The sequence below is a fragment of the Globicephala melas genome, chromosome 7, assembly GCF_963455315.2.
Source record: "Globicephala melas chromosome 7, mGloMel1.2, whole genome shotgun sequence".
Classification (NCBI taxonomy): Eukaryota; Metazoa; Chordata; class Mammalia; order Artiodactyla; family Delphinidae; genus Globicephala; species Globicephala melas.
In genome coordinates, this window is record NC_083320.1 from 38810900 (window position 1) to 38831377 (window position 20478).

The 20478-nt window shown below is 38.0% G+C and overlaps 1 protein-coding gene across 7 annotated transcripts in view; it reads left to right on the top strand.

Annotated features, from left to right (window-relative positions):
• HECW2 (HECT, C2 and WW domain containing E3 ubiquitin protein ligase 2) overlaps positions 1 to 19674 on the top strand; it is a 417892-nt gene extending 398218 nt beyond the window's left edge. For all 7 annotated transcript variants that reach the window (XM_060302114.1, XM_060302116.1, XM_060302118.1 and 4 more), the window contains exon 29: positions 13125 to 19674. In XM_060302114.1, coding sequence (XP_060158097.1) covers positions 13125 to 13236 — 112 coding nt within the window. In that variant the 3' untranslated portion in view covers positions 13237 to 19674. The remainder of the gene's footprint in view (positions 1 to 13124) is intronic.
• The last annotated feature ends 804 nt before the right edge of the window (positions 19675 to 20478 follow it).

Below are 20478 nucleotides of genomic sequence, written 5' to 3' on the forward strand. Positions count from 1 at the left end.
TCTAACAAGCCCTGACTTTTTAGGTCCAGCAGGAAGAAAGAGCTACTTGGCTATTCTAATTCACAGTTCATCAATTTATAGAGCCTTGTTAGGAGGCATGAATGCAGACCTAAGCCCTGTGATACACTAGCGATGTGATCCTAAGAGCCTTGATCCACCTCTGAAGAGTAGGAATAACGATGCCATGCTCAAAGAGTATTTGCGACAAGTGAGTGAGATAATGTGTATGAAAGTTCTTAGGGACAGTATGTTCTCTTTGTTCTTTTAAACCTTTTATTGTGAATCTTCTGTGAGCCACCATACTGCTGAAACTATTAAAATGTGCTCCACAAAAAAAGTACATTTGGAGGAAAAACACAAAAGGAGAACTTCAATGCATGGCCATATAGTTTTATCAGAAGTGATTTCTTTTTGTTTGTTTGTTTGTTTGGGGTTTTTTTTGTTGTTGTTTGGGGTTTTTTTTTTTTGCAGTACGTGGGCCTCCCACTGCTGTGGCCTCTCCCGCTGCAGAACACAGGCTCCGGATGCGCAGGCTCAGCGGCCATGGCTCACGGGCCCAGCCACTCCGCGGCATGTGGGATCCTCCCAGACTGGGGCACGAACCCGCGTCCCCTGCATCGGCAGGCGGACTCTCAACCACTGCGCCACCAGGGAAGCCCAGAAGTGATTTCTTTACTGATAACGTTGTCATCACCCTTTATGAAATGTGGGGTGTTACTTAAGTGTGAAAAAGATCTGTAAGATTGGCTGTGGTCTAAAAAGATGGTTTTATATGACTGAGTCCATTTTTTCCCACCGTCAGAACAGATACACTGAAGCCATCTTTCCGGCTAGGTTTGAGTTGCAGAACTAAAGGACTGGTCTGTCTCAAGCTGGTCATCCCCAATGTATTTCTTTTTTCTTATTAGCAAGATGATGTTTAACATTTAAAATGTGACATTTGTACACACTGGAGACAAAATGGTTGAATGTTGTTCTTACTTAAAAAGTGTATTCCCTAAGAGGTCTGGCATCATCTCGTGTCAGGCATGGGAGGCTGTACCCTGGAGACTTGGAAGTGGCTATAAAGGATGAGGGCAGGTAGTACCCGCAGAAGGGAGGGCATCTTAGTCTTTCTAGAAACGGATGATTGAAGGCCTTTAAACCTTTCAAGAAAGCAAATGTGAGTCTCATTCTTTTCTCAGATTTCCTAGTCCCACACTGCGGTAGCAGTGAATAGCACTACTCACAATGTGGGCCAAGAAGTGTATTAAAGTATATAGGGTTGTCTCTGAAGCCAGTACAAGTTGAATCCATGGCTCTTTTTTTTCTGTCTTGTGGTAATAAAGTAACTGGAGACCAGATGATAAATAATGATGGAGGCAGACGGGTGTCTCTGTGGAGGCTTCTAGCCTGAACACATAACTGTACTTCCTCTGCTTCATGGTTGGTAGTTAGCTCTATATTTTGCATTTCTGTAGATTTCCGGTCCCTTGTGCTCTGATGGACTTAGGAGACTGTAAATTCACTTTACTGCAGTTGCTCTTAAACATTCCGAAAAACAGGCTGCTAACATGCCAGCAGGAAAATGCAGGTCAAATCCTCTCTCCAAGGGTGGTATAGACTTTATGTGTTCATCTCAGAGGTTCTTGCCAAGTAGGATGATGGGACAGAGGAGTTGGAGAGCCGCAGTCGTGATGGGGGAGTGTTGGTTTTGCCAAAGGGAGGAAACATTCATTTTTGACAATGGCTGCATCTGGAGATTATTACAAATGAAATGCTGACCCAAATTAAAAAATAAGAAGCAAGAGTTAATTGTGAAATGTTTCAGGGAGACAGCTTTTCCAGTGGAATAGAATTTAAAAAGATAAAGCTATTTTTTAAAGATGAGACATTTTTCATTAAAAATTGTTTTAATTAAAGTTCAGTAGATATACAATAGTATGTGTTACAGGTGTACAATATAGTATTCACAATTTTTAAAAGTTACACTCCATTTATAGTTGTTATAAAATATTGGCTATTTCCCAGTGTTGTACAATACATCCTTGTAGCTTCTCTTATACATAATGGTTTGTACCTCTCACTCCCCTACCCCTATATTGCTAGACATTATTTTCATTTTTAAAACTCTGCTTTTTATTCTTATGTAAAGAAAATATTTCACAAAAAATGCCAAGAAGTTTAAATTTTTTAATATTTGTTTATATAATACATATAATACAATAATATGTGTATATAATAAAAATATACATGTATACATATATATATATATATAAAGTCCACTACTGAGATAATCTCTAAACATGCCTCCACTCATTTCTACAAACATAACACACACAAGACACACATTTAAAAACAAAATACAATCATAGCGCCTATACTGTTTATGACCTGCTTTTTGTTTATCACATATCACTAATCATGAATAACTTTCCATGTCATTAAATACTGCTTTACAATGTTATCAATAATTCAGCTTTTCCTCCTCTAGTACAGAGAGCATTGTCTACTGGAGCTATCAGCTTGGAAATTGGAAAGTAACTGAGGAGCTGGTGTCACTTTCTTTAATTAAAAAAAAATCCAGAACAAGCGATGGACACTGGGAGGATCGCTTGGTGACACCACCACTTTTCCGTATTGTGCCTGCCTTGGGATGTCCCCCCTTGGTCTCCCAGTTCCCCACCACCTGCTGGTCCCACGGCAGTCTGCTCCATCATTTAATCTCTGATACAAGGCCCTCTTCCACCCTTTCCCTTTCTTTCCACTTACTCAATTTATACTGTCTTATAATAATATTTTAAGGTTTTACTGTATTCTGCCATTGGTTCAGCACATGCTAATGAAAATACACCAGTGATGACTAGGAATATTACCTTATTAAAAATCCTTAAATATGCTGTACCTTTTGGATTGGTCTTTACTTTGGGAAGTGGGTAAGATGATCGTAAAACCTACTTTGCCTGAAAAAGGACTCCAGTGATGAATGTAAAATACTGCTGAAATAATTTGTAATTACTGAATGGAATGAAAGTAGTTTGCATTGCTGCTGCCAACAGAATAGAGTCGTCCAAGTCACAACAACTATAAATCATAAAGTGTGTGTTTGTGAGTGACAGACATTGCAGCTGTTAAGGAATGGTGATCCCCTTCTCTTTGGCTTCAAGACCAAAAACTAGTTTGGGCTCATCTCCTTCCACCACCCTAGTCCACTACAGCAGCCCCTCTCCCCTGGGGCTACTGCCGCAGCCTGCTGGCTACACACCTGCTTCTCTTCGTACATCCTGTAGTTCATTCTGTGGTCAGCAACCAGAGTGAGCTTCTGAAATCTCCAGATCACCTCCCTCCCCTGCTCATCCCCTCCAGTGCCTTAGAGTAAAATCCGTACTCCTTGCCAAGGACTGCCAGGTGGGTGGCCTGCTCTGGCCTACTCTTCTAACCTCAACACATACACTCTCCCCCCGCCAGCTACAGCCACCAGCCTCCTTCTTGAGGAAATGTGCCAAACTTAACTCTGCCTCAAGACTCTGGAAATTGCTGCCCAAACTCTTTTCTGCTGGTTCTGCACGTGGCTGGCTTTCTCATCCCTAAGAACTCAGCTCAGTGCTCGGAAAGGCCCTCCAGGCTTCTGCCCCCAGTGTACCTGCCACTCTGTCATACCTTAATTCCTTTATAGGACTTATTTCAGTTCAGTCGTTGTGTTTAGTGATTGGTTTACTTGTTGACTGTCTATCTCCCCCTCTAGGATCTAACCCCGTGAGAACAAGGACCTTGTTTGAATTGAATGTGGTTTTGCCCCTCGTGCTGAGTCGTAATGCGTAATTGGTACTCAGTATTTTTAGTGACTTCTTAAACTTCAGGTCTGACTCTGGACCACTCCAGACAAGATATGCCAAAATCGCTTCTGTATCTTTATGCCCTCATCTGAACAATAGGGATTGGTACTGATAATTACATTACGAAGTTGTTTTGAAGATTAAGTGAGATAACATATACAAAGTGCTTAAAATGATGCCTGACACATTATTCAGTAAGTTCAGCTATTTTGACTATTGGCCCTAATCCCTAGCCTTCAGAGCTGGCATGACATTTTACAGTCCTTAGGTGTGCAAGAAATGTGCTGTATCCACCCAGGGTATTTATATTTTGTTTGGGCTTCTAAGAGTTCTCATTCTGGAACAGTTCCTTACTGGGTTTTCTTCTATTGGGTTTAAATTCTTACATTTGAAAAGTATGTACTGTTCACCTATTCCCAGGGGGCATCCACAGGTGAGAAGTGACCTGATTACCAGGCATAGTTTGAAGACTTTCTTCTGTTAATTATCCCCCGTGCAGGAATTCCCACTGTGGGAACATTCCACATTGTATTTATAGATCCAGATGCATTTTAACCAAGACAACCTAATGAGACTTCAGAATAAGATATTAATTAGTTAGTAAATCTAATTCCTCCAACAAGCCTTTAGATACTCATTATGCATTTATTATATGCAAAACTTTATGGGAGACATAAATTGATCTCTGTCCATGTGGACTTTAAAACACAGAGAAGGAAGTAATAGATATTTAAATGAATAGATAACCAACATCACCGCCACCAAGTGGTATATGACGCATGAGTAGTGGGCGTAGTAAGTGTCATAGAATTCCTTTCCATTGATTCACATTTATTGAACACCTGGTGAGGGTCGGGGTTGTGCTGCGCCACCACGGGTTACCCAGATATTTGTGAACTAGTCTTAGTGAGAATTCCTGCCCTAAATCTCATGGTCTAAGAAAGTATTAATTGGGATCATAAAGAAATTATGAATATTTTTTTAAAATCATAACAAAAGTTATACCTTTATTTGTGTTAATAAATCGATCTAGGCTAACAAAACAATCACTGAATTACGTCCATTGAATTTATCACTCCGTGCGATTGGTAACTTTGTATTTCTCATGTTGATTGCAAGCGCGGAATTCATCATCTACCGTGCCCCTTTCCTCTGTTCCCTGGTGTGTTTAATGGCACCTGTGCCATATCAAGCTCCACGCCCGGTCACTAGCTCCCTTTAATGCGTGGAATAAATGGGAAAGGTCTCTGCATGAGCACACCTCGCTTCCTGATGTGACCCTACCTCCCTCTCTGGCTTCACGTCCAGCCTTGGCTCCTATCACTCAAGCACTTGTAGTTCTCAGGTTTCCTGGTGATGCAATGCTTCCTCACACTTCCGGGCAGTCTGCTGGGAACGTCCTTCTTGTTGCCAATCCAGACAAACCCTACACACCTATAAATCCTTCGAGGCTTGGCACAGATAGTGTCCTCTGTAAAGCCTTTCCTGACTCTGCAGAGCAGACTTGTAACTCATTGTGTGCAGGGCCACTGAGAGCCCATATGAATTTTTTGGATTAGACAAAGGTTTCTTACAGTTTTCTGGAGAAATGCAGCCCTGAGCTAGGGATTATGGGTTGGTGAGCAGAGCCAAAGGTAGGCTGGATTACAGTGCCTACTGGCCCCAGCCAGTTCCCCTAGTACAGAGCACAGACTGCATAACCTTTAGTGGGTCCCATTTGCCTGCATATTTTGCTGTCAGAGTGCAAACTTCTTGTGGGCAGAGAGCAGACTATTCATCCTCATCTACCAGGGGACAGCTCAATGTCTGGCATGCAGTATGACCTCAGTACGTATTTGTTCAATGAATGAAGGAATAAATGAAATGTAAGTTGAAAAATTAATTTTTGTGCATCAGGGCACTTTGTATAGGAATGACAAGCTTTCAAAATATGGGGTCTTCAATGGAGGACATAATAAAAGAGGGTCTGCAGGTGAAAGTGCTTGGGTGCTACCTGAACACTCAGTGGGCCCTGATTAGGGGGCCCTGAGAGCCCAAAGAGAGTCCCTCTTTGCCTACCTCATAGCCCAGCTCCAGGCCAACTGTGCTCCTCCCTCCAGCCTTCCCTGCCGACAGGACTGTGGGAGCACCTGATTCCCCTGTGGGGAAGCCTATAGGCCCTGTCTCAGATGAGGAAAATTTGGACTTGACAGGTAAACTTGGTCAGGAATGCTCACATTTCCAAAGAAATCATGACATTAAAAAGTGATAAGCTCTAGTATCCCTTAGGAATTTTCCAGAATGCTTTTAAGTATTTTTTTTAACATCTTTATTGGAGTATAATTGCTTTACAATGGTGTGTTAGCTTCTGCTTTATAACAAAGTGAATCAGCTGTACATATATAAGTATTTGGTTTTGATTGATTAATTACTTAATGAAAAGGTGGGAATAGGAGTAAGGAAACAAATTAGGATTAGGCACCACTGCCAATCAAAAAGAAAGAGAGTACTGATAAAACACATTATAAATGATAATGCAAATTTTAAAAATTTATTCAATTTACATACATTTTATTTCTCGGGCTATATCTACCAGATAAAATGAGGCCCATGCTTTTCACCTCTCACTCTCTCTCTCTCTCTTTAAAATCCTGATTGTAATTTCTTCTTCGCCTCATATTTTGAGTCCTTATAAGCTACGAAAAATCACTCTGAGGAAATGGAGAATAAATTAATAAATACATACACACAGAAATACATTTATCAGTTAATTGATTAATGAAATTTTAGATGTAATTGTGATTCTTTGGGCTCATTGGATTTGGATAATTGACTTGTCTATCTATAGGAAAGAAAAGAGGGTTGAGCATGTGACCTTCTGGTTAACATTTAAAGAATCCAGAAGGCACCAAGAGATCTATTAAGTCACACCAGATGTCTGGAGGGCTTTTAAATCTTCTTTATATTGATGCCAGCATGATTTCCCAAAGACCAGTTCAGACCTGCCCTCCTTGAGTGTTTCTGGCTGCATAGATGAAAATGAGGTAAACTCATTATAGCCTTAGTGTGGCTGGCTTTGAAAGATTTGAAAAATGTTCTTTTATTGAGACTGAATAACTGGATGTGCTTTTGCTGCCAATGTCAACATAGTCCAAGGGCCCTTCTGTTATTTTCTGCTAGAGTTTTCTTAGGACATGGAATGGGGCGGGAGAGGGGGTGTGAAAAGCCTCAGAGGACTGTCTTTTGTTTTGCTTTTTTTTTTTTTTCCCTGTTCTTGGCTCATACAGCAAGTTGATGGTAAATATTGGGCAATTTATTTAACCACACTATTCCTCAATTTCCTTATTAGCAATGCTGTCTTGTTTATAAGGAGTTTTGAAATTTTTGCAAGCACACAAAACACTGGTACAAATAACCAATGTAGTGTGATGAATTGGGAGATTGGGATTGATATATATACACTAATATGTATAAAATGGATAACTAATAAGAACCTGCTGTATAAAAAAATAAATAAAATTCAAAAAAGGGAAACAAATAGCCAATGTAGATATCTTATTTCTAATCCAATTGATGTCTCTCTGCTAGTGGAGCCTACCTGCATCAGACTCATTTGGGGTGATAGTTAAAATGCAGATCCCTAGGCCCACCCCAAACCTTCTAAAGTAGAATCTCGGGGTACACCCCAAAATCTCCATTGTAAACAAGCTTCTTGGGTGATTCTGATGAATTTCACCCTACCTCTCTGAGTATCTCTGCTTTCTGGTGAGCATGAGATAGAACTAGATGATTTGAGCACCTAAAAATCCCCTGGTATCTCTCAGAGTTCTCTGGACTGACCCAACCTGGACCATTTTCCCTAGAGTGCCCGTATATTTTGATTGAGTCATTCAGTTAAAAAATATCTGGGGGCTTCCCTGGTGGTGCAGTGGTTGAGAGTCCGCCTGCCAATGCAGGGGACACGGGTTTGTGCCCTGGTCTGGGAGGATCCCACGTGCCGAGGAGCGGCTGGGCCCGTGAGTCATGGCCGCTGGGCCTGCGTGTCCCGTGTCCCGTCTCTCCGTGACGGTGAGAGGCCCGCGTACCGCAAAAAAAAGAAGAAAAAATATATATATCTGAAGCTTTATTTTGCTAATTCCTATCGTCAAAATGTATGTAATCTGGTAGGATGCTGAGGACTAGCAGTTAAAAGTCAGGGGTGGGATGAAGTTAACAGTCAGGCTTCCAAAAGTGAAAGAGGATTAGTCTCCCTGCTTTCTGTTTAATGTTCGACTTCCCCTAGGAACCCAAGGTTGCAGTCCTATTCCTGATTTGACCTTGGGAGAACCATTTAATCTTTCTGCACAGTTTCCCCTTCAACAATGCATACTTTCTCCATCTTCATGACACATTTTCCAGGGGAGCTGTTCAGTTTATTCAGAAGGAAAGTTCTGTTATGGTAACTGTCTATTATGCAACCAGATGTAATTTAGGAAGCAGTGATAGCCTTAGGCTATGGGTCAGTGATGGTGATTATGTCTTATGACTGAAGAGGATCAAAAAAGTTGTCCAGGGCTTCCCTGGTGGCGCAGTGGTTGAGAGTCCACCTGCCGATGCAGGGGACACGGGTTCGTGCCCCCGTCCGGGAAGATCCCACATGCCGCGGAGCGGCTGGGCCCGTGCACCATGGCCGCTGAGCCTGCACGTCCGGAGCCTGTGCTCCACAACGGGAGAGGCCACAACAGTGAGAGGCCTGCATACCACAAAACAAAAACAAAAACAAAAAAGTTGTCCAGTCCTTCTTTTTGTGTTGAGAACTGAAACTATCGAAGAAAGAGTACCCAGGCTTATGGATTTCATGGGTGAGTTACTGAACAGCAGAGACATGCAGAGTTCCTCTTTCTTTACTCAGAAACCTGGGAGAATGAAAGGACTGCTGTTGGCTCCCAACTTGGCCCCACTGCCTGCCCTTGATAGGGATGATGCTACTATATCACACTTACTACCTTTCCTTAGATTGTTGTACTACATTGAGACCTGTAGTGATTTTCCAGTGCTGCATAACAAATTACCACAAATCTAGCAGCTTAAAACAACACAGAATTACTATGTCTGTTTCTGTGAATCAGGAGTCCAGGCACAACTTAGCCAGGGCTTCTGCTCAGCATCTCATACGGCTGAAATCAAGATATCAGGTGGACTGCATTCTCATCTGGAGGCTCAACTAGGGAAGGACCTGCGTCCAAACTCCCTTCGGTTGTTGGTAGAATTCATTGCCTGCAGCTGTAGAATTCATGGCAGCCTACTTCTTCAAATCTAGCAACAGTGAGAGTCTCTGATCTCTAGATGCTCTTTTAAAAGTCTCACCTAATTAGGTCAGGTCCATTCAGGATCATCAGGCTTTTGACTAACTTAAAATCAACTGATTAGAGACTTTAATTACATCTGCAGCATACCTTCACCTTTGCCATATTCCATTGGTTACAAATTACAGGTCCCCGGTCACACTCAAATGATGGGGATTATACAAAGGTATATAGGTCATGGCAGATCATCTTAGAACTCTGCCTACCATAAGACCACAGTGAATTAAAGTTCATTCAATTCAAGTATGCGTAAGAAGTTAATTGGGGGATTCCAACATTACTATTTATGAATTCTCATTCTCATGTATGTGGCCATTTTGTTAATTCTTGACTAGGTAAAATTAACCTTCAGTTAAGGGAAGGTATTTGGTTATCAAGAGGGAAGGAACAGGCTTAACTACCATGTGATAGATATACTACACCTACAGTCCTGTCCTGTCCTAAGCAAATAAAACATTAATTATGGATTATTGCTTACCTAGATAAAGAGTTTGCTTGAATTATTTTACTTCCTAGTTTACCCAGTATGATTCAGTTCACAAAAATGAATTCACACGTATCTATTCAAGATTACAACTGTATAAAATGAGTTACTCTTTTAAGAGTTGTCCCAAAAGTTTATCTGTCACACTCTTTCATATACCAGCACTACCAAAAGAAAAAAATAGGCAATGAAAACCTTCTATTAGGTGTAAACATTAGCGATCATCTTTTCAACATTTCTTATCACAGCAACATGCTGAAGAAAGACAATGTATCAAAAATGGGTAACAAGTAACCAGATTAATATTGCTCTGTAAATAAAATGCATAACTAAATAAAAAGGTGAACAGGCTGGAAGAGATTAGCTAGAGATAAACAAGAATTAATCTCTTTATTTTGTAGTATTTCTTACAAATCAATAAGAAATCCTGAAGTTTTAAATAAGTTGACTTCACGCTCATTAGGATGGCTATTATCAAAAAAAAAAAAAAAACCCACAAAATAACAAGTGTCAGTGAGGATGTAGGAAAATTGGAACCCATGTTCATAACAGCACTTTTTTACAATAGTCAAAAGATGGAAACAACCCAAGTGTCCATCAATGGATGAATGGATTAACAAAATGTAGTATATACAAACAATAGAATATTATTCAGCTTTAAAAAGAAGGGAAATTCTGACCCATGCTACAAAGTGGGCCTGGAAAATGCTAAGTGAAATAAGCCAGTCACAAAGGACGCATACTGTACGATGCCACTCACATGAGGTTTTTAGAGTAGTCAAATTCATAGAGATGGGGAAAAGAATGGTGGTTGCAAGGGCGGGAGAGAATAGGAGTTAGTGTTCAGTGGGTACGAAGTTTCAGTTTGGAAAGAGGAAGAAGTTCTAGAGATGGATGGTGGTGTTGGTTGCAGAACAATGTGAATGTACTTAATGCCACAGAGCTGTGTATTTGGTGATGGTGAAGGTGATACATTCTATGTGGTGGGTATCTTATCACAAAAACAATTTTTAAAGAAAAGATAAATGGGCAAAGGGGATGAACGTGTAGATCACAAAGGAGATGAACATGTAGATCACAAAATGGGAAATGTTACAAACAAGCTGACTTGGGGAGAGATTCTCAGCCTTGTTGGTAACCAAAGAAATGAAAATGTTTAAATTGCATCTAAAAGAAGTATCGTCTTTAGTCTAATGGGATAATGAATGTTATGTGTCATCTGACACACAAAGTCTGGATGATAATTACATTCAAAACATACTTCTCTTCTTCCTCCCCTTTCCCTATGACAGATTTGTCTTCAGTTAATATTCTTACACCGATGTTTTATACAAGATAGATATTTAAACCATTCCTAAGACTTTCAGTATGCTAGTTCAGTTTTTTAAAAAATAAAACATTGTTCTTGAGACCCAAGTTGAGGCTCTGGCGTAAGGAAGGTGTAATATGGATTATGTTAAATGCAATTCTGAAGTGGTTTATTATATCAAAGAAAGTGTTTGCTTGCAAAGACTGATTAGGTGATTTTCCCCCAATATATTCTAGAGTTTGTAATAACAAGAGTTGTAAACTCTGAGCCAGTTCTATCTCTGTGTCCTAAAACTGGTACAGACAGTCTCAGACTTACGAGGGTTTGACTTACAATTTTTCGACTTTACAGTGGTGTGAAAGTGATACACTTTCAGTAGAAATCATATTTCCAATTTTGAATCCTGATCTTTTCCCAGGGTAGCAATATTCAGTGCCACACTCTCTCATGATGCTGGACAGTGTCAGTGAGCCTCAGCTCCCAGTCAGCCACATGATCACGAGGGTAAAAAAAGCTATACACATACAACCATTCTGTACCCATACAAACATTCTGTTTTTCACTTTCAGTACCATAGTCAATAAATTACATGAGATATTCAACTCTTTATTATAAAAGAGACTTTGTGTTAGCTGATGTTGCCCAACTGTAGGCTAATGTAAGTGTTCTGAGAATGTGCAAGGTAGTCTAGGCTAAGCTATGATATTTGGTAGGGTAGGTGTATTAAATGCATTTTTGACTTATATTTTCAATTTACGAGGGGTTTACCAAGATGTAACCCCATTGTAAGTTGAGGAAGATCTTTATTTTTCTAATATAACAGAGCCCCTTCGAGTTACTGTTTCTAATAAGCCATGTGGCCACACACCTGCTTTATCATCTCTGTTATCCCATAGTTGCCACGAGTCATGATTATCTTTTGGCAGTTTAATGAATGCAATTGGAGTAAATCTTTTTGATGGTAATGAAATGTAGCTAACAATATATAACTTATTAAATGGTCAAACACTGTGAGCCAGGCATTGTATTAAGCATGTTTCTGTGATTTCATTTAATCCTCATATCCTTCTGAAACAAATGATATGATTCTGATTTTATAGGTGAGAAAACTGAGTGGCAGATTTTTAATAACTCACTGCAAATTACACAACTCGTTGGCAGAGCTGAAATTCAAACCCAAGTCTATCCAACTGTAGATCTCTGATCTTCCCATGACACTATGCTGCATCTAGCAGTATATTTCATTAGTATTAAAGTAATTTATAAGAATAAAAACTTAAACGTGACTTTGTAAAAACAGCCTGTTAAAAATCACAGCTCCCAAAATTCCATATTAATTCAGGAGCATTTTTTTAAAGTCAAAGTTGTTTAGCTCCCCAAACAAACTGTTGTACATTCCAAATAAAATACTTCCTATTTCATGTCAAAAGTGCAGATTTACTTCCTGATAAGATGTACTATTTGGAGACTGTCTATTTTTTATTGTGATTCAGGTGCAAATAACAGGAAAGCATATTTTTTTCCTATCTTGGCAAAAGGGGAGGTATTTCTAAAAAGAATGTAATGTAATGATTTAAATGGCCATTATTTTGCATTGTGAATTAGGAGAAAACAGATTATAGCACTGGAGTCAAAGAAGTAACAATGGTCTACTGACTTCGACAGGAAAGTCCAGCCAGGGAATTTCCCAAAACTCTAAGCCATGAGGCGTGTCTGCAGGTCTTCAGAGACACTCAGTGCTCTTCCCTGACCAACAAAATGAAAAAATGGAAAACCGTAGATTTTTTGAGAGATTTTCAGGCAAATGCCAACTCTGAAAATGAATTACTTTGCAAGAGTTTATAGTCATGTCTTTTAGGAAAAAAAAAAATCTAACATCAGAAGAGAAACAAACATTCAAACTTGTCTTTGTAATTCTTAGACAACTAAACAATTAGTGATATGTATGTAATATGGATTTTAAACGGTTGTGAAAATGTAAGGAAAATATTTTTTAAAGATCCTATTTCCCTTAAAGAAATTCAATTCTGAATTTTTCAAGTCGAAACGTTTTCAAAGTGTTTCCAAAAGGAATGTGAAAATTGGCAACAAACCCATTTGAATATGAAAGACAAGCACAGGCAGACACACAGAGAAACAATATCGTTTCACTCAAAGCGTTCTGAACTCTGTACTGCTTCTTCTGTTTGCAGAGCTCACACTTGTTTTAACCGTCTGGATCTCCCTCCGTACCCATCCTTCTCCATGCTTTATGAAAAACTCTTGACAGCAGTTGAAGAGACCAGTACCTTTGGACTTGAGTGACCTGGAGGCACAATGCCCCGCTCCGTGTAGACAGGCAATTCCAGAAGCTGCCCTCTAGAAGAATGGCTGAACATTGGAAGTTTCAAGAGTACACTTCCATTAGAGTAAAGCTGAGTGCTGTTATTTTCCAGGAACACGTGTTCTGTCACATTTGGGGACTGGATAGTGGTGATGAGTACTCTTGGAAGGATTTGGGTGAGCTTGATGCCCAGGGAACCACCCAACAATCTTTCAATCAACAGTTCTTGACTGCCAAGCTTTTTTCCATTTGTTATGTTCCAAGACGAAGATGAACCTGTACACGATCAGCTCCATGATAACTTTTAGAGACTCAGGAGAATCTTGAAACTTACCTTTGAACATGATTCAAGCCAAACTGGCAGCACTTGGCCCAATCTCCAAATTAGTGCAAGTTAAATAATATAATAAAAACAAATATATCTCCTGAAAATACATTCATTTAAGCCCTAAGTTATAACAGAATATTCATTTTCTTGCTTATGAGTGCCTGCATGGTGTGCACCATAGGTTTCAGCTTTCATGGGACACAGTGAAAATGAAACCAAGTCAATATGAGGTAACCTTAAAGATTTGCAATAAGGTGGTCTGTGACAATGTATATGCAAAGTGGTATGTGTGTAATTATGGCCGAAGACAAACTGTTATTCAGTGAATTACTAATGACAGATTTTATGCTTTATAATGCATGAAAACAGTTTTAAAATAACTAGCAATTAATCACAGCATATCAGGAAAAAGTACACAGTGAGTTCTGTTTATTTTTTATAAGTTCATTATATTTATGTTCTCTAAGATGTATATAAGAACCTACCTATCATACTGTACGTATCATCTGTTCCATTTTCGTGTTCCATGCTTACTAGGGCATCATGCTAATATGTATCCTTTTAAGCACTCTCAAAGGGAACAAAAGGGCCTTTTATATTTATAAAGGTACAAAAAAATTCCCCAAAATATTTTGCACTGAATGTACCAAAGTTGAAGGGACATTACAATATGACTAACAGCAACTCCATCACTTGACAAGTATAATAGAAAATAGCTTCTAAATCAAACTTTCTTCACAGTGCCATGTCTACCACTACAAGGACTGTGCATCTAAGTAATAATTTTTTAAGATTCACTCTATGTGATAGTATGATATGCATTTATTTAAAATGCATTAGACTCTCTTCCATCCATCAAATACTTTTCAGGATGGCATTTAATACATATATTTCGTATTTCCCCCACTGCTTTTTATTTGTACAGCATCATTAAACACTAAGCTCAGTTAGGGAGCCATCAGAAACACCCAAGAGATCAGCTCTCTTTAGTGATAAGAATTCCATTTTCCCTCATCAGTGAAGACATCACAAATTGAAACTCTCAGTACTATATTTCTAAGCCTACATTTTCACTGATGCATAATTTTCTTATCAGTATTAAGAAACAATTTTTCTATGATATCTCAGAAACTGCATGACATCACTAAAGTTATTTTTGCTTAGTTTATCAGAGGGTGTTCTTCATTTTTATTGCTTTGGGATTATTCCACATCCTTGTTTATTTCTTGACTTACGGTCGTAACTAATCAGGTGTTCAATAGAGTGAACTTAAATTGAAGGTAATAAAATCATTGGATTAAACATTTGGTTTGCCAGCCTATGGTATTACAGGCATTGCCCAAATACTTCTTCGAGAACTGTATTTATAAGCAACCATGGAATTCCTATTATGAGGTGTTGGCAATCCTACATTTTATGGAGGTTAAATGCATGGTTTTCATAGGTGGTTTGTAAGAACTGATTTCACTGTTGGTTAAGCTACATTTATTATTGGGACCCTCAGGAGGAATACCACTCATGTTGCATTCCTGCTCTAAAGGCAAGTACTATGGTGTGGAGAAACATTCTGGGGAAAAGGTTTCAGAAATCTGGAAATAAGAAGGAAAGATTTATCTGTGTACTATAATTGTATCAGAAAGAAACAGAAAAAAATTTGAACTGGAAATGTTAGTTTGTACTTACTTATCATGAATATAAGTATATATTTAATCTTACAAACTATTTTTACTTGTATTTTTTTCATTATAAGGAAAAATAGTATAACATGCTTTTTTTAAAAAAAAACACACATTTTTGATGGTATATAAGATGTTTCAGAGCTGGCATTCTCTAAGCAGCTGATATAGAAGGTTGCATTTCTTTCAAAAATATTTTCATAGACCATGTCAGCTTGCATTTTGGTTTGTGACACTTTGTTACCATATTACACATTATTAGGTAAAAGAGATTTCAAATAAAATATCTCTCTTTAGTTATTTTTAGCAAATATACTTCTTTGTTAAGGCATCCAGCTTCTTTGCAAATACCAGTATAATCGTCTAGCTGCTGCCATTCTCAGAATTGGGAATTATCCAAGATGGACCTCTCACTTCAGAACACCATGATAACTGATCTATTATTATTCATTAGTAAAAGAGTCCAATAATAACTGTTTAAAATATTAAATAACATTTCCACAGAATAAATTAGACTTTAATATACTCTACAAATAGAAATATCTGTAAATATTTTCTTCTGGACTATGAACCTAGATAATTTGGCTGTCTGATCTTGTTTTCTTTAAGAAACTCATAAGTGATGCTTATGCTATAAAAGACAGTCACGATACATCAAATATGTATGCAGAGCTTCTGTTAGGTGAGAGAAGAGGCCCACTATTGGCATTCACTCTGTGCCAGCCACTGTGTTTGATGATGGAGCTGCAAGATTCAAAAATCTGCCTCAAGAAGCTCACAGTCTAGTGGGGTAGACACCAAGGTTCAAAGAAAGTATTTTAAATAAAATTTGGTATGTTCTACAGTCAAGGAATGAGGAGAGAATGGCTTGCTCCATCTGGGGGTTCCAGTGAAGGGTTCATACGTGGGAGATACTGTGGCTAAAAAAAAATCATATAAATGTTCTTTCTGTTGGTAACTAATGGCATGTAACAGTGTGGTGATACTGGTCAAGTGTGGAAGCCCAGAGTGTGTTTACACACAGAGTTTAAAGTGTGCATGTGGCGAGCTGAATTGTGAAGGACCAACTCAAGGATCTTCAAATTACCCAAAAAAAAATGCCAAAATTAAGTTCAGTAGTTTCCCTTCATCTGCACTACAATGTACCTTTGGTTTTCAGTGTGAAAAATCCCAATCCTTGAGCCCATCCACCACTGGGGTCAAAACTTTTTTCTTGTGCACAAAATGAGTGGATCTTGGTCAAAGAAGTGCGGTCACAATTTTCTACCATATATTGTGTTTATAATTAAGTAGAAGTTCTGTAATAAATGAAGGAAAATTTGTTGTACTTGCTTAACAATCAGAAGTTTAAAAAAAACCTGCATTCAAATGATTAACAGTAACGGTAGAATATGTTTGAACAGCGCTTTACAGTTGCTAAGCACTTTTAAGTGCTTAGTCTCTCTTGATCTTCACACTCTGTGGGGTAGAAGGTATCAGGTCCCATCTGGATTGAGGCTGATTTTCACAGGTGGCTTGTGAGATCAATTTTAGTACTTTACAGCTACAGTTCTAGGTTTCATCTCGAGAAATGTGGAGACTAATGTTTCTACCAAGCTATTCCAATTTCAGTGAAGTTTACAAGCTGCTTTGTCTACCCAAACTCTCATTTTTTCAAACAGTCTTAAAATGTGACACCTTCTGAAAAGTCCATGAAGAAATTAGCATATTCATGGAAAAACTCCGCATATTCTTAATGTTTCCATTTTACTACTTGTTATGAGAAATTAAAAACAAACTGCAAAGTTTGATTGCTTTTGGTGGATTTATATAGTATAGTAAGTTTAGTTTTCTCAAATATTATTTGGAAGCAAAGTAATGAAAAAACACTTTAATTAGAAGCCTGATTTTATTTTTTAATTTTGGACAAGGATGGATCTAGAAAACCCTGATAGCTGAGTTCCAGTGACGTGGATGAAGGAACTACTACAGGTTCTCATTTCCTCTCTGTCCTCCTCACATTCCTCCAACTTTTTTTTTTCTATCTGCACGAATTGTATTTATGATTTGACTACTTCTAAGGCAAACATCTGAAAACGAAGAGCCTTAAAGTCTTTCTTCCAATCCAACCCAATTCGGAAAATTCCCACTGAGGATGAAATGATGCTATACCATCATTACAAGATACCTATCACCCTGCGTAGAAAAAAACACAAATAAAGAACACACCTCATCCTCAAACTGAATCTGACTTTCAGGCCCTTTTGTGCTCTCTTACCTTTTTTCTGATTTAATTGATGAATGAAAACACTCTAAATCTTAGACACCTTCTATAAAATTTGAGTTTAAATTAATGAGAATGTCACTTTCAGATAGATCCTAATTTTGCAAAAACTATTACCTTTCTAGTTCGATTGTGTTTTCTAGATAGATATGCTTTTCTAATATGGAAGCAAAGAAATGTCAGCGATGTCAAGCTTTCTGAATTGTGGCTTAAGGCCAACAACTTGCTGCCCACTAGAAGGATGATAGAAACAAAAATCAGAAAAGAGGAGCCCAGCAGTGGTGCCTCCCTCCCTCCCTGACCCCTGCCAAGAATGTAGTGCTAATTATTGACCAGCCTTGAAGATTCAGGAGTGGCAACTGCATTCCAAGGAGCTGGCACAAAGGATATACGTAATGTGTGTGCACTACCCGTATCAGAGCAGTCCACCGGACTGTAGCAGAGGGAAAGTTAAAACCAAGATGGAAGGATCATCTTAGGGCTTGCTGGTGGGTATAGGAACATATACTTTGGTTTCTGACTTAGAGAAGAATGCCGTGCGGCCTAATGAGAGCACTGCTTGGTAATCTACCTGGTGGGAAATACCCTTATTTTATAACTTAAGTAGGTTGATAACATTTTATGTGTTGCAAAACAGAACTTAGCCCCAAAGTAATAAAGCTAACCGTAGCTCAATCAGGAGATTCAACAATTTAGCATTAAATTATGTTGTGGACTATTTTTAATTTAAGAATTATCGTTACTATTACTGAACTTTGTATGGGAAAAATGAGAGGGTGTTGTTGCTTGACACATTTATTTTGCCTAATTTGTTTTTTAGCAGACATTCTTTGATGTTACAATCGTTTTTGAGACATTTTTCTTGGTTTCTAATGGTAACTTAAATGTTCACTGTTCATCTTAAAAGCAGAAACCTAAGCATTAGGTTACTGAATTGCAAATGGAGACCTAATAAGTGTTTCCGGTTTTTTTGAGAAATTCATCAAGACTGAAATACATTTGCTTAGATTTAATCTGTTAGGTAGTTTATTGGGCTTTCATGATCAAACAGTTCAGCAGAATTGGAAGGGCCTACTTGTACGGTTTCTGGGGAACACAGGAAAATTAAATTTAAATATGTGATTTTTACATCTAGTGGCCTTGGGCAGGTGATATCTTTCTATCCAATTTTCTTTTAAGATATTACAGCCCTCAGGAGTGTTGATAGGTATAGTGTATGATTCAAACTGAATCAGCTATTACTGATGCAGGTAAGGAACCATTAGTAAACTCTTGGTTACTATCACCTTCTATAAAAAAAAGGATGGATAATGTTCAAGAAATACCTTGGAAGGACTAACCAAGAAACACACAAAACGAATGTTCTTTTAGGACCCTAATGCTCTAAAAGATGTTATTACAACCTATTTTTCTTTATATGATATCATAAGTAAAATGGAGGCTGTTATATGTTGGAAAGTGCATAAGATTACATGTTTTTATAATAGGGATGCAGGCATTCCAAAATAAATAAATAAAAATACATGCATCTCTCTTGCCTCTTACTGAAAGTATTAATCTAATTTTATAATAATGCTTACTTTTTAATATTAAGGCTCTGTAAAAGAAAAACACATTTATTTCTAAGACGTAGAGCACGGGTCGTGTATTTTTTTAAGCCTTCCAATTTCTTTTCACCAACTCCACCCATTGTGTCTATTACACCATGTCACAATTAATAGTTATGTTTCTATTTTTGTTGAGTTGATTTAAGCTTTATATTTATTCAATGTGACTTTTAATAGAGAATAATAATGGGAAGTATTTGCTATTGACACTGAAATTATACAGCTTTCATTTCACCTTATATTTCAATTTCATCTTTATTTTTTTCCCAAGCAAATAATACAGACTGTTGACATCCTAGAAATGAATCGTGGGTGGTATTAAATGGAGCCTGGGACTCTGAAATGTAGACTTGTTGTTTGTTTTCTGTATTCTTATCCTAACCTGAACCCCTGACTTTTGTGTTGTATTTTTTTATGACTCTGAAATGCTTTGAGGGAAAGATATTTTAATGTGTACAATTTGTTTTATTTTCATACTGATCTCTATTTTTGTTTAAAACCATGTTGCATCATGAAATCACTTAATCCAAAATAAATCTTCTTTAAAAAAATAGATTATGATTTTTCTGTGATATATTTGGGGAGGAAAAAACTCAAGAGGGAAGAGAAAGTAGGGATAAAGGTCTCATGGGATTAGTATGCAGCTTTGTGTAGACAGGAAGTTCTCTTTTCATGATATTTATAAGTAGGAATCTATTTTGTTTATCCCTAAAAGATTATTTTACTATTTGATAGGCCATAAATTACTGTTAAAGAAATGATTTAACACAAATCATAATCTCTGAAGTCACATGGGTTGAGACTTTGTTAAACCATCTTGGTTGCATGCTTACTTCATAACCACATATGCACACCACCACCACCACTACCACCCACATCAGTCTAATCGAGGGGTCACATATTCACAAGCCTGCAGGGGCCAAGTAGGTATTTAATGAATGAAACTGGCTGGGTGTAAGCAACAGAGTGTGGTGGGGTTTACCTAAAGGAGGCATTCTCATATTTTGCTCCAGCAGATTCGAGTCACATGAGATTCAGGTCAGTGTTGAAAGACTGAGGCCAGTTGGTTTAATAAGAGAAATCCAGAAATCTAAATTTTTATATGGCGTTTCTAGATCTCTTTAATACTGGGTGGATCAAAGCAAATATGTCTGTAGGTTGAATTTGCTTGCAGGTCCCCCAGTTTGGAACCCTTGATTTACTCAGTAATGTTACTTTATACTTGATTGGTAATATAAATGAACTGACCAAATAAATAAAACATTACTGTGATATGGCAGTTAATACGAAGAGATGGGGAAAGGAAAAAGGCAAATATATGCTGTAATGGCAGATACTCACTAAATGAT